The following is a 14,752-nucleotide window of genomic DNA, read 5'->3' as shown; positions in this document are numbered from 1 at the left end:
GGGGATGGGCAAGTGTCTGTGGGCTATCGAAGAAGGGGATGGGCAAGTGTCTGTGGGGCTATCGAAGAAGGGGATAGGCACCTTTGGGACAGTTGAAGAAGAGAAGGGGCAAGTGCCTTTGGGGCTATCAAAGAAGGGGACAGGCAAGTACCATTGAAGGTAGGGAATGAAAAAGTGACTTGATGGTTGTGAAACACAGAGACAAGTCAAAGAACAATAGTTTGTATATTATACAACCATATCTACCTGTGTAACCTATACTTGTTCGTAGTATAAAGCAAGTAACGTGTGATATTCCGTCTATCAACATTCATCATTTGATCACTTGTGATCACCTTTGTTCTTTCGGGGTATGGGCTACCGACATCCGGCGGACAACTAAACCCGGTGTTGTCCTCTGAACAAACGCATGTAATCTCGCGTACAGCTCCACCTATCAAAATCAAAAGAAAGTTTATCTATCAATTAAATATATTTTAATAAGTATGAATAACAATATTATTTTATGCTAAAAAATGAGAAAAATAAGATACAAAATATATGCATGTGAAGTACAGTACCATTATTACATTATTTTGCAATATGTTATGTTAGAGATAAATCACAGAGATATTTTTTGAGTTTCTCAAAAAAGCAACATCGGCTATGGTCGGCTAACAACATCAAAATGCTATCATAATATTAACTATGTAGCGATAAAAGAAGAATGTCCAATTTATAGAATTTAATTAGGGCAAAACATTCCCCAAAGCTTTAACAAATAATTGTTTTTTTTTGTTTATTTTATGCTATCTATCTAAAATAACAAAGCAGAATATACAAATAATAACATAACAAGGCTGTTTAAAATATAACCAATTGTAAAAATAAATTATTAATTAATAATTAATCCATTAGGGCATGGAATAATATTACTAAGAATAATTTATACTCTATGATTAGGGTAATTAAGCAAGTATAATTCATCAATCATGGTATCAATTTTATACAAACACCCCTAAAACAACAATGGAGTAATCCTTTTTAAAAGAAGAAATGTATTCTTTTACATTATTAAAAACAATAATGGATGATTCTATTATGTTTGCAGGTGTAAAGATTTCTACTGTAAAATTAGTGTTTTGTTAGAAGCGTTACACAACATATGACGCATTTTTCAAAATAGCAACACAATGTACTCTGTGTACTTACTGTAGGTACTATTCATTATCCTGCTTTCTAAAGTAATTAGTATCAACAAAATTAATGATAATAAATAAGAGTAAAGGCAAGGAGAGAGTTACCTTACTAGGTACAGAGGGAGAGAGGGGTAGTCAGTGGCAGATCCAGGATTTTGAAATAAGGGGGGGGGGGGGCGCGCCTAGGGCTTAAAAGTTGAGAAATGAAGTGCTGAACTTAATTGCATTTCAATTTGTGAAATTTAGAGGGTGCCCGGGCTCACTTGAATCCACCCCTGGTAGTAAGGTAAAAGAAAGAGCTCTGCTGGTATAATTGGCTGATGATGTGAACCTATCAGGAGGAACAAGCAATTGAATGTGCAACAGGTGAGCCTATTTCACTGGAGTTTGGTCTCACATAAATTATGCATATGCACATAATATATATAAAAAATTAAAATAAGGAATATGATGTGCCAATATATGTGAATGATGATGTTATATCATTACCATATTTGGGAACATCACTACCATATTTGGGCACATCACTACCATATTTGGGCACATTACACTGCTTTCAAGATTACTCTAGGATTCAGTAATTTTTTTATAAAAATCCTTATGTCAACTATTTAGTTGTTATGTATATTTCTACTATCGTCATGCATGTGATGACAAAAACATATCTATGACTTGTGAAAAGACATGCAAATTCTTTTGTTGTTCTGCTGTCTGTAATATAGAAAACATAGTGAAGATGTGATTAACATATCTAAACTACCAAGAAACAAAACCAATCTTAAGCTCTGTCTACACTATCAAACTAGTTCGACAAAAAAGTGCCCAAATATGGTAGTGATATGGTCAAATATGGTAATGATATGACATCATCATTTCTATACAGAGGCACATCACATCTTTTTGTCACATAAAGTTTGATAGTGTAGACAGAGTTTTAGAAGAAAAATTAGGGTCTTACCCTGCAGTACAGGGGAGTATTTTGTTGCTGGCTTCGGCGGTTCTGGAACATAGTTCTTAAGCGCATGAGGCTTTTTGAAAGACCGCCTGCACATCAAATCGTAATATGTATCCATCAAGTTGAGGCTTGATGAGTAATTCAGCGACTTCAGTTTTTTGTCGAGGGTACTGTTGAATGGGGTCTTCACCACGCATGTTGCGCCAACACCACTTGGCATCTTCAAAGTGTCCACGAGTTGCGAAGGCATCGCATCACCGTATTTCGAACGATGAATCTTTTCTTTCTGATGCGAATTCAACGCTTCATTTGCATGTGGAATGAAATTTCCTCTTGGGTTTGTAAGTGGGTGATATTGAGAAGGAGTTAGAATTAGAGGTGGTAGGTCACCCATGAGTGGCGCTGCAAGAGCAACAGTCATGGCAACGCAAATAAAAAACACAGGAAGTAGCAGCTGTGAAAAAAGCCCTTTACGGTTGCGTTTGATGTGGTGTAGTCGCTTGACAAAGAGGGCATGAAACTGGTTCATGAACAGCAGAAATCCTGTCATGTTATTACTGTCGAAATCTTCTTTGTGAACTTCTTCTGAAAGGTTAAAAAAAACTCATTGACCAAAAAGTAAAAGGTTTTTAAAAAGTATATTGTTGATGGTTTTAACAAAGCAAGAAAAACAATTAACAGTGTTGTTAAACCAAACTATTAACATTCCTGATCAACGAAAAAGAACAATTTCTCTGCTATAACATTAGGATCCAAATGAAATTATTTCAAAATATGAATATTCGTTTTTTAGATATGTTTATGCATCACAATAGAGGGACAACGATGTGTGTTTAAACAATCTCATTTTCCTTTAGAGAGGTGTCTAATGTAAAAATGGCAGAGTTATTGATCTATGCAGATACGACTTCAAAAAATGAAAGATGGGATTCTATCTGTTCAAATACCTTGAGGTGAGCTTTCTTCTGAATCTATAAGAGGCATATCATCATCTTCAATTGATGATGAAGATGAGGAGGATGATGTGCTTGGCTCTTCATTCACATCTGTTAATTCCATCTCTCGCGGCTTGCTGTTTCTGTTAAAGAACCGCTCAAACCATGAGCTAGATTTTTTCTCATATTTCATTTCTGGAAAAAAATGTGTATTTCATTCATTTAAAAAATAATTTGCCAGCTGTCGAAACAGAAATAACAATGTATTATTTCTATTAAGGTGAGTTTACACAGATGAACGGTAATGGTAAGTGGTAAACAACATAGCTTGTAAATAGGATCTTGTAGGCCCCTAGGCTAGTGCATGTTGCAGGCATTACTGGCCTTGTTTAGAGGTGACTGACTGTCAGTAGGCCTAGAGCAATAGCCTGATTCACAAACGAGTTAATTTGAGAGCACAACTGGAGAATGATGCATAAAAGAAAACTTACTTGGGTTGTTAGCTCCAGACTTCTCAGACACCTTCAGGAAAACATCCTCCAGAGATGTGTCTGCCAGTCCATAACTGGAAATCTCCAGAGCAACAAGATTTTCCTCCAGATTGTTGAAGAACTTCTCAAACATGCCTTTGTTCTGCGCATCTGATGGCAGGATGTAGGTGAGCTCTTGGATGGTTTCTGATGCCAGTTCTGCATTTTTGATGTAAGATTTGATAAACTCTGTAACCGCTGCCTCTGAGGTATTGCACTGGAAGGAAGCCGAGGCTCTGGATGTGTTTACAGGATCACTTGATGATGTATCTATGAAAGTAAAGTCAACAAATTGTCAAAAAAGAGCGGAAAGTCCATTATTATAGGCCAGTTATTTCATTATTGTAGGTATCCTTTGTATATAAATAAGCAAAGGAAATACATGCTGTATTACAAATAAGTTACTGACAAAAAGAGAGCCCCTCCTTGGGAAAAACTCCTATTAAAAGGACACTTTCTTGTGAAACAAAAGTGGGGTTACACAGTGGACACCTCATTTCAAGAGAAACCCCTATTAAAGGGACACTTTCTGGTTAGACAAACAACAAATGACATGTGTTTTAACACTACAGCCAACCCCTATGCAGGGGACACCCATATTAAAGGGACACTTTCTGGTTAGACAAACAACAAATGACATGTGTTTTAACACTACAGCCAACCCCTATGCAGGGGACACCCATATTAAAGAGACACTTTCTGGTTAGACAAACAACAAATGACATGTGTTTTAACACTACAGCCAACCCCTATGCAGGGGACACCCATATTAAAGGGACACTTTCTGGTTAGACAAACAACAAATGACATGTGTTTTAACACTACAGCCAACCCCTATGCAGGGGACACCCATATTAAAGGGACACTTTCTGGTTAGACAAACAACAAATGACATGTGTTTTAACACTACAGCCAACCCCTATGCAGGGGACACCCATATTAAAGGGACACTTTGAAGGGTCCTGAAGGTGTCCTCTTAATAGCGGTTCTATTGTATAATCTTTAATCACTAAGGTCAACCCATGTTCAGGGGTCACCTCTATTAACAGGACACTTTGTTGGGTGTCAAAAGTGTCTAAAGTATTTAAAATTAATTACCACTTTTTGTGCTTTCATCATCAACTTCTGATCGTCGTTTAACAAGTGTCAGTCGATACCCGTCACCAAAAGTTGCTTTTAAAAACAGAGAGCTACCACAACATTTTAATTGTCCGTGTGAGATGATTGCAATACGGTCGCCAAGTAGATCGGCTTCGTCCATGTGATGCGTTGAGAGAAGAATGGTACGACCTGAAAAAAAAATACATTAATTGATTTAATTAAAGACCAATAACAAGCTCTGGCTTAGCATTGAATTTATATCTATGGTAGAAAATATAACATATAATAGGTATATATGGTAGAATATTTGGGCACATTACACTTTTTTGTCAAACTAGTTTGATAGTGTAGACAGAGTTTTACACTCACCACTTTTATATTTTAGCAGCAGCTCCCAGATGGCTCGTCTGGCATAAGGGTCAACACCAGAGGTTGGTTCATCCAGAATAACTGTACGAGATCCTCCAACAAATGCGATAGCTACAGATAATTTTCTTTTCATTCCACCAGACAGCCCCTTTACTTTTTGTTTTCGCTTCTTAATCAAACCAATATCGCCAATCACTCTATAAAGAAATAATACTCCAATTCCAAATTTAAGTATCAAGGATCATCAATATCATTTTAAGGAACTTTAATTCATATGTTAATGCTGCTGCTTTAAATGTCTGAGAACCGCTTACAATCTTGACTTTGCAAATGGTCTGTTGCCTGTGACATGGTTTAAAAGTCTCAGGAGATTGCTACAGAACGCTTCCTTTCGAAAACAAGGAGCTATACATATACAAGGCCAACCTCTATTTAGGAGGAACCTTTGGTAACCAACAAAGATTCAATTGTGAAAAGATTAATTCTTACTTGTCCATTTCACTTTTAATACAGCTATTTGGTGTTCCCTTTAGTCTTGCATAAAACCAGATATGCTCATCAACCGTCAATCTAATAAACGAAAACAAAAAATTCATCTCGATAAAATGAATATGCAAAATTTATATTGAATATTTATTGCAATAAAATGAATATGCAATATTTATATTAAATTTAAATGAATATGCAATATCTATATTGAATATTCATTTAAATAAAATAAATATGCAATATTTATTTGGAATATTTATTTAAATAAATTAAATTTTAAATAAATGAATATAATATATGAATGAATCTTATCCAATGATTAGAATAAAAAAAAATTAAAATACTTACTTGTCGAATAGTGCATTATGTTGCGGACACATTCCAAGACTTTTCCTGATTTTCAGCATATCCGAGCGGATATCATTTCCATATATGGTAGCTGTTCCTGATGAAGGAGGGAACAAGCCTGTGAGTATGGACCTATAAAAAAATAACATATACAAATAATTAACTGGTTCGATAAATAAAGTCACTTAAGGAATCTCAACAATTTGACTTAAGCAAAAAATATACCTTTTATATAATAGATAAATTTCAGGTGAGAATTATTTTCCAAGAACATGCCTACTTACATTGTAGTGGTTTTGCCAGCACCGTTGTGTCCTAGGAATGACGTTATTTGACCCTCATACAAGTTAAGACTAAGATTGTTGACAGCTAGCTTCTTCCCTGTCTTATACACTTTAGTGAGTCCCTTGATGGACACACCCATGTTTAAGTGGTATGGCTCTGGTTCCATATGTGGGCCTAGAAAGTTATTTAAATGGTATTTGTTTAAATTGATTAAAAATCAATTTTTAAGAATAAATAAAACAGTAATGTGTCAATGGTAACGATTATAAAAGAAATTGTCAAGGATTTAGAGGACTCCACACTTCACCCCAGTTTCAATATTCTGGATACTCCACTGGTATTCATTAAGATTTTGACCATACCTTGACCAGCTTCAGCCATAGCAAACGATTGGTCATCGTCCATCAATGATAGATTAGTGTACTTGTTAGTTGAGCCTAAGCAGCAAGAGCTGGTAGAGTCTCCAAACCAGTAGGACCGCTGGAAGGGAAAGTAGAACGGTCTGGGCAAGCCATAAGATCCTGTAGAAAAAGATAAAGAAGCAAAAAAGAATTTATATCTATCCTGTGTGGAAACCGCCCGTCCGCATCGTCATGTGTGGTCATCAAGAATAACAACATAGATTCTATATTTTTATTACTGTTACCGCTCGTCTGTCTAAATTGCCCTTAAGGCATTTGCATAAATCACATCCTTATGCTAACTACTCTACCAGTTCATTATGGAAACCACAAGTGTGAATATTACATAACTATTGACATACCTGGATGTACAGCCTCAATATACCAGGTGAGAACGAGATAGAGAAAAGCGTCTATCAACATCATGCAAATAACCTTCAACAGGTTAAACTCATCCTGCTCAACTGGACTAAGATGTATGTTACTCCACTGCACTCCAACTCCCTCCTCTTCATAGAGTGCGAAATATTTAGAACCAAGTCCGAAGGCAGTCGTTGACAGTAGTGACTATATTGAAAGGTTTACAAGACAAATGTTATATATTTATTAAAAAGTATATACATTTCATACATACAGTATCTAACAGAATCTTCATTATTTCTTCTTTATACTGGAAGACCTCTTCAGTTAAGGACTGTCCCCCAGAGAGCTCAGTGAAGCTCTGTCTACACTATCAAACGTTATGTGACAAAAAAAAATGTGGTGTCCCCATATATGGACAAGATGATAATATCATATCACTACCAATACATATTTAGGCATATCACTACCTTATTTTTTATCAAACTAGTTTGAGAGAGTGTAGAGAGAGCTTAAAGTAACAATTACCAGATGGCTATCATGTTTATTAACCAAGTCTCATTTGAGGCTGAGGGAGTAGAGTAGTTTTGGGTCTTGAGTTATGACCTTGGCACTAAGTCAGGATTGAATCCTATACCATGGGATTGAAAGGCAAGCATATTAACCACCAAGCTACAGCTGCACAACATTATGGATTCATTGAACATCAAAAGTAATATATTGATAAGAGGAATGATATTATAATGATAAAGGAATGAATGGAGGAATGAGGGAGTACTCACAGCAAGGCTCTTCCCAATCACAGATATATCTTGAAATGCGGTTTCTTCCCTGATACCAATGTACAGGTAAGGAACGTAGCTTGTAAAGTACATAATACCAGCACAGGCTGCTGCTAACTTTGCTTTGGAGAATATAACACTAACCATGAAACTATGAGAACAAGAATTAATGCAACATTAATTAAATATAATTTGCAGTAGAACCCCTATTAAGGGGACACTTTCGGGGGCCAACAAAGTGTTCCCTCTATAGGGGTGTCCCCTGTATAAAGGTTAATACTGTAATGCTAAAACATACTATATTTGTCCTGGTTTGTTTTAAATAAAAGTGTCCCCTTACTAAAATGTACCCTCCAAAGGAGCGGTTTGACTTTTATTTCTTTGGTTGATTTTGATTCTTCTATTTTACAATGTTCTTGGTAACCTTTGACCTGATATAGTTACAAGGGCAATGTCTCAATAACAACAGGTGGCTTTATTCAGTGAAAAACAAATGTGGTTATTAGGATCACTTCCTGTTATCAGAGAATATACAGACAAATGCCAGTTCCAGTGGGAGGCAAGAGTTACTAAAACTGTCTCCATACTCCCTAAAGATTTCTATCGACTTCTCTTTAGAAAGGCTATTCTGAATTCTTTGAGGGCTGAAGTCAGATTACAATTGAAGTATATAGTTTATGTTTAATTAATAAGTAACATTCTTTTAGTAACAGCTCCCTCAACAATACCATGCGGACAGTCTATTTAGATAGAGAATGGAGCGTTCGCAAAACATACAGTAATAGTAAAGTACTATATTAATTGAACTTATAAATTAATTGAATATAGTAGAATCCTTATTAAGGGGACACACTCAGAATTGAAACAAAATGTCCCTTTAATAGGGGTTTTGTCTGAATTGAAGTTAGCTGTAGACCAGTGTAGTGTTGAACCATATTGCTCCTTGCTTCGTGGGAATATGTCTGGTTAATAGAGGTGTCTCCTGAGGGATTCTAGCGAATTCAATTATTTTAATGCAATATTTCATACTTTCAAAAAGGCACATAATGCATACCAAAAGCTAATTGTGGCTACAGAAAATGTAATCAAAACAAGCCACACAATGACTGGATTGCTGTAGACTAACACCTCTCCATATTTGAGGATGCAGACCACGCCCACAATAGTGATTGACATCTCAAAGAAACTGGTGATGAACCAAGCTACCCAATGTACTGCATTGCTCAAACCCATAAGCTTCATGACCTGATAATATAAAAATGAAAACAATGTTTGTTACTTTCTATTCTGTTATTTCATACGCATCCAACAGTGGGTAATTTGCCAATTACAGGATGGATAAACTCTTATAATTTATTTTGCTTATAAACAAAGTCTTATTTGAGGCTTAGGGAGTAGAGTTGAAAGAGTTGTGAGTTTACAACCCTGGATGGCACTAGGTCTGGATTGAACCCCGGACCTTGGGATTGGAAGGCAAACCACCAAGCTACAACTCCACTACATTTGCACATGATTTCTGAAGACAATACAGTAGAGTGTCTATTAGGGGGACACCTTTTGGGACCCAACAAAATGTCCCCTTAATGGGGGTATCTTCTGAGTAGAGGTTGGCTGTAGTGTTAAAACATATAGTATTTCCCCTCATTTTTTTTATGGGGAAGTGTCCTCTGAATAGGGATGTCCTCTGAATAGGGTTGTCATCTGAATAAAGTTGTCGTGTGAATAGGGTTGTTCTCTGAATAGGGTTGTCATCTGAATGAAGTTGTCGTGTGAATAGGGTTGTTCTCTGAATAGGGTTGTCATCTGAATGAAGTTGTCGTGTGAATAGGGTTGTTCTTTGAATAGGGTTGTCATCTGAATGAAGTTGTTGTGTGAATAGGGTTGTTCTCTGAATAGGGTTGTCATCTGAATGAAGTTGTCGTGTGAATAGGGTTGTTCTCTGAATAGGGTTGTCCCTTCAATATGCGTGTCCCAAAGGAGGGGTTCTTCTATATATTAATAGAGAAAGATTCCAGTTGCAAGAGTTTTTATAATAGTTTATTAGAATTATCATTACCTCTTTCAGTCCTTTTTCTTTCTCATAAACTATACTTTGTGTCAACATGGCCACGTAATATATCCATGATATCATCATTACCATCGGCATAATGTGCTCAATTGTAAATAAAAATCTGGGGAAAAAACAAAACAAAAAGTTTTATTAGAAAAAAATAGCGTTCTTCACATTATATCAGGTTGATGGCAGAAATAAAAATTAGTAATTATCATTTGATTAAAAATTGGAGTGAATATATATTTACATATCTGGCTCAAATGCACATTAAAAAATACAGCCCATCTCTTGGAAAGGTAAGGGGTTAACCCAGTGTACTGGTACATCTTATGCAAGTTGGCTATTATATTCTCTTTATTATTTATAGATATTATATATATAAATATATATATTTGGCTAATATTCTCATTATTTCATTATTAGCTTAGACTGAAACAACACCACACAAGCAATGTGATGTTTTTAAATAGCATCCTCACTTATCATGTCTATAACAAGGATATGGGAATTCTTGAACATAGTTCCCAGGCTCTGTAATCTTTCTTGTAACTTTCGTGTCGATGATCGCCCTCTCAATAAGATCCTGAATCCACACAAACCCATACGTGTAGTAGCCGAGAATGTTATGGTGGTTGGAGCCAGGTGTCCAATAGCGTCGGCGAATCAAATCTGTACGATCTGTGAACGATGAATTCTGTCGGATCTTGTAGATTGTGTGTGGTGGTAGATTACCATTTTCATCCACATGGAAAATAACATCTTATTTGGGGAGAAAAAAAATTAATAATTAAATTATTTTATAGAACAAATCCGATTCAGTAACAAGTTTGATAATGTAGACAGAGCTTTAAGACATATCTTGCTCAAATGCACAAAGAACATAGCCCTTCTTTTAGAAAAGTAAGGGGCTAACCCAGTGAACTGGTACATCTTAGTCCCTGGCCTTGGGGGCAGTTTGTTGGCAACATGAAATGAAAAGGAGATGAAAATCGTTGTACTTCGCTTTGAAATGATTATTGTAAAAAGTGCAATATAAATACGAATTCATTACAGTACAAAACTTACTTGCTAGCACTGTGACATTATCAGCAGTGGCCTCGTGTAGAACGTAATTAACAAGGTCCTCCTCAGTTGGAAATGGCTTAAAGATGTCCATGTTGAAATATGATGCAATCTCAAGCCAGGCACATGCAGCATTATCGATAGTGTTCAACTCATTGAGTAACACCGCTGTTGCATTGTAAGTGGAGTTGTTTATGTAATTACGAGGAAATATGTCCAGGCTGACATTTGGAAAAAACAGCGGATGTTCGTAAAGCTCTTTTTGCATCTAAATGAGAAAAAGGATTTAAAATAACAAAATCAAATCATATTACATTTTTACATAATAAATTATCATTTGTTCAATTTTTTTTAATTATTTTTTTAGCTATCAAATACTTACAACTGCCATCCACTCAACCGCCCTCTCTGTTCTGTTATCTTGGAGCTGAATTTTGATGTCTTTTGAAACATTCAACCAAACATTTGATAAATGGGTCATGTTGTTGAACAGGAAGATAAAATCACTAGCCTACAAACAAAAGAAGAAGACAAAAACAGGAAATAGCAAAATTGTTTAGAAAAATGAAAAAAGTTGTGGGAAATAAGTTCAACCATTTGTTGAAAAACTCTAGTCTAGAGTCTAGTTTATATAATTGAGGTCCAGCTATACACTGAACATACTAATCACTGATAATAAATCTGAATTAATGTTCTGTAAATCATATTTTCCAAGAAGGAAATGTATTGGAAAATGTTGACTAATGCAGAAGCATATTAATATTTTCATCTACTTTTTTGTGACGTTAAAATTGTGCAACCAATCAAAACATAGGTTTGTCCAATTCATGGGAATATATTCACCTAGTGGAAAAAAGGCTTTGATGTACATTTCATTTCTTTTTTTCAATTCTTGTGTACTTACTTGATTAATAACAGAATTTACATCTGTGGTATTTGGTGCATATAGAATTTTTGGGTTACTGAAAAGAATATGAACGAGAATCTCAAAGCTCCTCTTCTGATGACTATCAAAACCAAGAGATTTCAGATCTCCTCTTTCTAGCTGTTCATCGGTAGCAGTTCGCACTTTCTTCCCGCACAATACAGGCTGTAAATTTGCCCAAAGCCTATACAATCTAAGCAGTTTCTTCTTTTGCGGACTTATCTTCTTTTCAGTCTTTTTATCATCCTTATTGTCTTTTATCGTTTTAGCTTTTTTTAGCGGTATCATCTTCATCGTTGTCCCTGATGGTGTGGTGGTGAAAATATCGTTATCTATATCCGATTCGTTATATAACAAGTCATTGTCATCATCGTAACTCGTTGTTAGTACTGGCATTGTTGGTGACGGACTGTCAGTGACTTCGTCAGAGGATGTTGTGGATTCCACATCATCATCATTTGTTGGATCTGTTGTTGTTGGTGCTGGTGGTTTAGGACAACTACCTTCCGGTAATTTGGATGCCAACAAATATAAGTCATAAAGGTGTTTTTCAAATGTAGCAAATTTTTGAAACTGAGAAAAACAAGTAAAAAAAGAGATTACATATAGAATGTGTACAAAGACGATCTGATTGGGGTGTTTTGTTATGTATTCAAGTGGTAGCGCTCTTCTCAGAAATAAGCCAATGTTTGTTTATCCAGGTAAGCTACAGAAGAGCACGAAAATTAGACTACCAACTTGTTCTGTGGTTTTACATATATTATACAGTTCATAAAATGTACCACTTTGTAATTAGAGTATTTAATGAATTTTTTGTATTCAAGTTGTAGCGCGCTACTTGGAGAAAAATAGGCCAATGTCGGTTTATCCAGGTGAGCCTGGCACGAAATAGACTATCAACTTGTTCTGTGATTTTACATCTATGTTATACAGTTCATGGAATGTATCACTGTGTGATAAGGGTATTTAAAGAGTTTGTATTCAAGTTGTAGTGCTCTCCTCTGAGAAAATTAGGTCAATGTCGGTTTATCCAGGTGAGCCAGGCACGAAATAGACTATCAACTTGTTCTGCGATTTTACATCTATTTTATAGGAGGAGTATGTAATGAGTTTTTATGTTCTGATATTTTACATCTATGATATAGAAACGTTTTTACACAATTTATTTTGTAAGATTTTCTATGAATTTGGTATAAAAGGCCTAGATAAATAAATGCGCCATCTTACATCAGCTAATGCCTTTTCCGCATATTGTCTTGTGTTTAAAACATCAATCAATGAAACATTTAACTGAAAGAAAAGTAAAATTAAAATAAAAAACAATATTAATCAATATTTGCAACAATTTTCACTATACACAATATAAATAATCAAAAATGTATTTTTTTTAAAGTAATCCTCTGATTGTAATTAATTTTTCAAAATATATTATATCAGGAATTCTTAATAATAATTTAGAATATATTAACTGAAAAATACAACAATAGTAATGGTTTGAAATTTCTCTTAAAAATAATCCTTATTCAAGGTTAGTTTTATGTTCAAAACAAATCTGTAAGAACAATGGAAGAAACATAAATCAGGTTAGGAAGGAAATTGTTGTTGTTGCAAAAAATGTATTTTTAAATTAATTTCACAATCAGGTGACAGAGAGGTAATGATGAATTTTCTAATTTTCCATTAGACGGGAAACTAATCGTTGATTAAAGTCCAACATCAATGAATAACCGTATTCCCATTGATGTAAACAGTATCTCGGTATAATTATATAACCTTTCACAGTGAATATACTTCTAACTGTGACTGCCATTAAAATGTGTAGTGCCTATTCAATATTTAAGAGGCATTCAAAGGTTGAATCAATTAAAAGACAGTTTAACACTTTAATTTTCAGATACAATTAAAGGAAAATTGAACAAGATTAAGCATATATAATAGTGACTCTCAATTGAAAACCTCTCAACTGCAAGTGTTATAGCATAAGTTTTTTATTGTACACTTAATAGTTTTATATGAGCAGGCTATGAATGCTATGCATTACTAGCTCTGTCAATACATACATCTGGCATGGAGAAAAAAAATAAACATGTATCTGAATATGTCTGGTAGTGTAGGTGTGTATAATGAGATTTTTCTGCATGGTATTGATATCTTTTTATATCAATTCCTACACATTCCTATTTTTTTTTTCAATATCCATTTACCAACTTCCTCTTGTGTATGTTTCTATATATTTTTCCAATATATCCAACTTTCTTTCCCATTTTTTTTAACTTTCCAACATCCTTTCACACTTTCTATCATTCTTTCCCCTTTTACTCACTTTCCACCAACCTTTCCCATTTTTCACATTTTCTATCATTCTTTTCCAATTTTCCAAACCTATTCCCCAATAGAATGTTTCTATACTTATTTCCAACATTTTCTTCTGATTTGTATAACATCCTTTTTCATTCCCACTTTTCCCTAATCATTTCACATTTTTTGCCACTTTCCATAATCCTTTTCAATTTCATCATCATCATCTTTCCAATTTACTTAACTTACCATTTCAGCTATTTTCTGTGCATTCAGTTGACCATGTAAAACTTGAGAGAATTCTTCAAACACATCTTCAGCTCCTTCCTCATTACATAGCCTTGATAAATATGCACCCTATGAAAAAAAGAATTACACGACAATCACCAATCTATGACCCCATTTACATTTACGATTGGGTCCTGTGCTGGCCCTGGATCGGGTCTAAATAATTCATTTGAGCCTGATCAAGCATGTTAACACTAACGTTCCAAACGATGGCCATGAGGATTCATTTTCTAAAGCCATTAGTCATGGTTAAATGCACAAGTCGGTCCAAACGTAAAAGGAACTCGTAGACCTAATCAAAGGTGGTCCAGTTTCGCATCCGGCCCAGGGCTGGCCTAACTTTATAGAGTGTTTACTCTTTACACTGACCCAGGGCCAAATCGTTAGTGTAAA

The 14,752-nt window shown here is 35.1% G+C and overlaps 2 protein-coding genes across 2 annotated transcripts in view; one reads left to right on the top strand and one right to left on the bottom strand.

Annotated features, from left to right (window-relative positions):
- LOC140047269 (uncharacterized) overlaps window positions 1-14,752 on the top strand; it is a 91,953-nt gene that overhangs the window by 52,595 nt on the left and 24,606 nt on the right. The gene's annotated exons all lie outside the window — the stretch shown is intronic.
- The window catches only part of LOC140047264 (ATP-binding cassette sub-family A member 2-like), a 45,222-nt gene that overhangs the window by 11,889 nt on the left and 18,581 nt on the right, over window positions 1-14,752 (bottom strand). The window contains exons 9-28 of the mRNA XM_072092172.1: window positions 14,321-14,428; window positions 13,001-13,063; window positions 11,753-12,346; window positions 11,231-11,359; window positions 10,852-11,116; window positions 10,266-10,545; window positions 9,790-9,904; window positions 8,788-8,978; window positions 7,734-7,884; window positions 6,954-7,158; window positions 6,553-6,711; window positions 6,190-6,364; window positions 5,906-6,037; window positions 5,558-5,638; window positions 5,069-5,265; window positions 4,697-4,888; window positions 3,560-3,868; window positions 3,081-3,263; window positions 2,137-2,718; window positions 247-433 (exon numbers count right to left, since the gene is read on the bottom strand). Of these exons, the coding sequence (XP_071948273.1) occupies window positions 247-433; window positions 2,137-2,718; window positions 3,081-3,263; window positions 3,560-3,868; window positions 4,697-4,888; window positions 5,069-5,265; window positions 5,558-5,638; window positions 5,906-6,037; window positions 6,190-6,364; window positions 6,553-6,711; window positions 6,954-7,158; window positions 7,734-7,884; window positions 8,788-8,978; window positions 9,790-9,904; window positions 10,266-10,545; window positions 10,852-11,116; window positions 11,231-11,359; window positions 11,753-12,346; window positions 13,001-13,063; window positions 14,321-14,428 (4,298 nt within the window). The remainder of the gene's footprint in view (window positions 1-246; window positions 434-2,136; window positions 2,719-3,080; window positions 3,264-3,559; window positions 3,869-4,696; window positions 4,889-5,068; window positions 5,266-5,557; window positions 5,639-5,905; window positions 6,038-6,189; window positions 6,365-6,552; window positions 6,712-6,953; window positions 7,159-7,733; window positions 7,885-8,787; window positions 8,979-9,789; window positions 9,905-10,265; window positions 10,546-10,851; window positions 11,117-11,230; window positions 11,360-11,752; window positions 12,347-13,000; window positions 13,064-14,320; window positions 14,429-14,752) is intronic.

This window comes from Antedon mediterranea, chromosome 4 (genome assembly GCF_964355755.1).
Source record: "Antedon mediterranea chromosome 4, ecAntMedi1.1, whole genome shotgun sequence".
In the NCBI taxonomy this organism is placed as follows: domain Eukaryota; kingdom Metazoa; phylum Echinodermata; class Crinoidea; order Comatulida; family Antedonidae; genus Antedon; species Antedon mediterranea.
The sequence above is the reverse complement of the archived record's forward strand: the minus strand, read 5'-3'. Positions and strand labels throughout refer to the sequence as shown.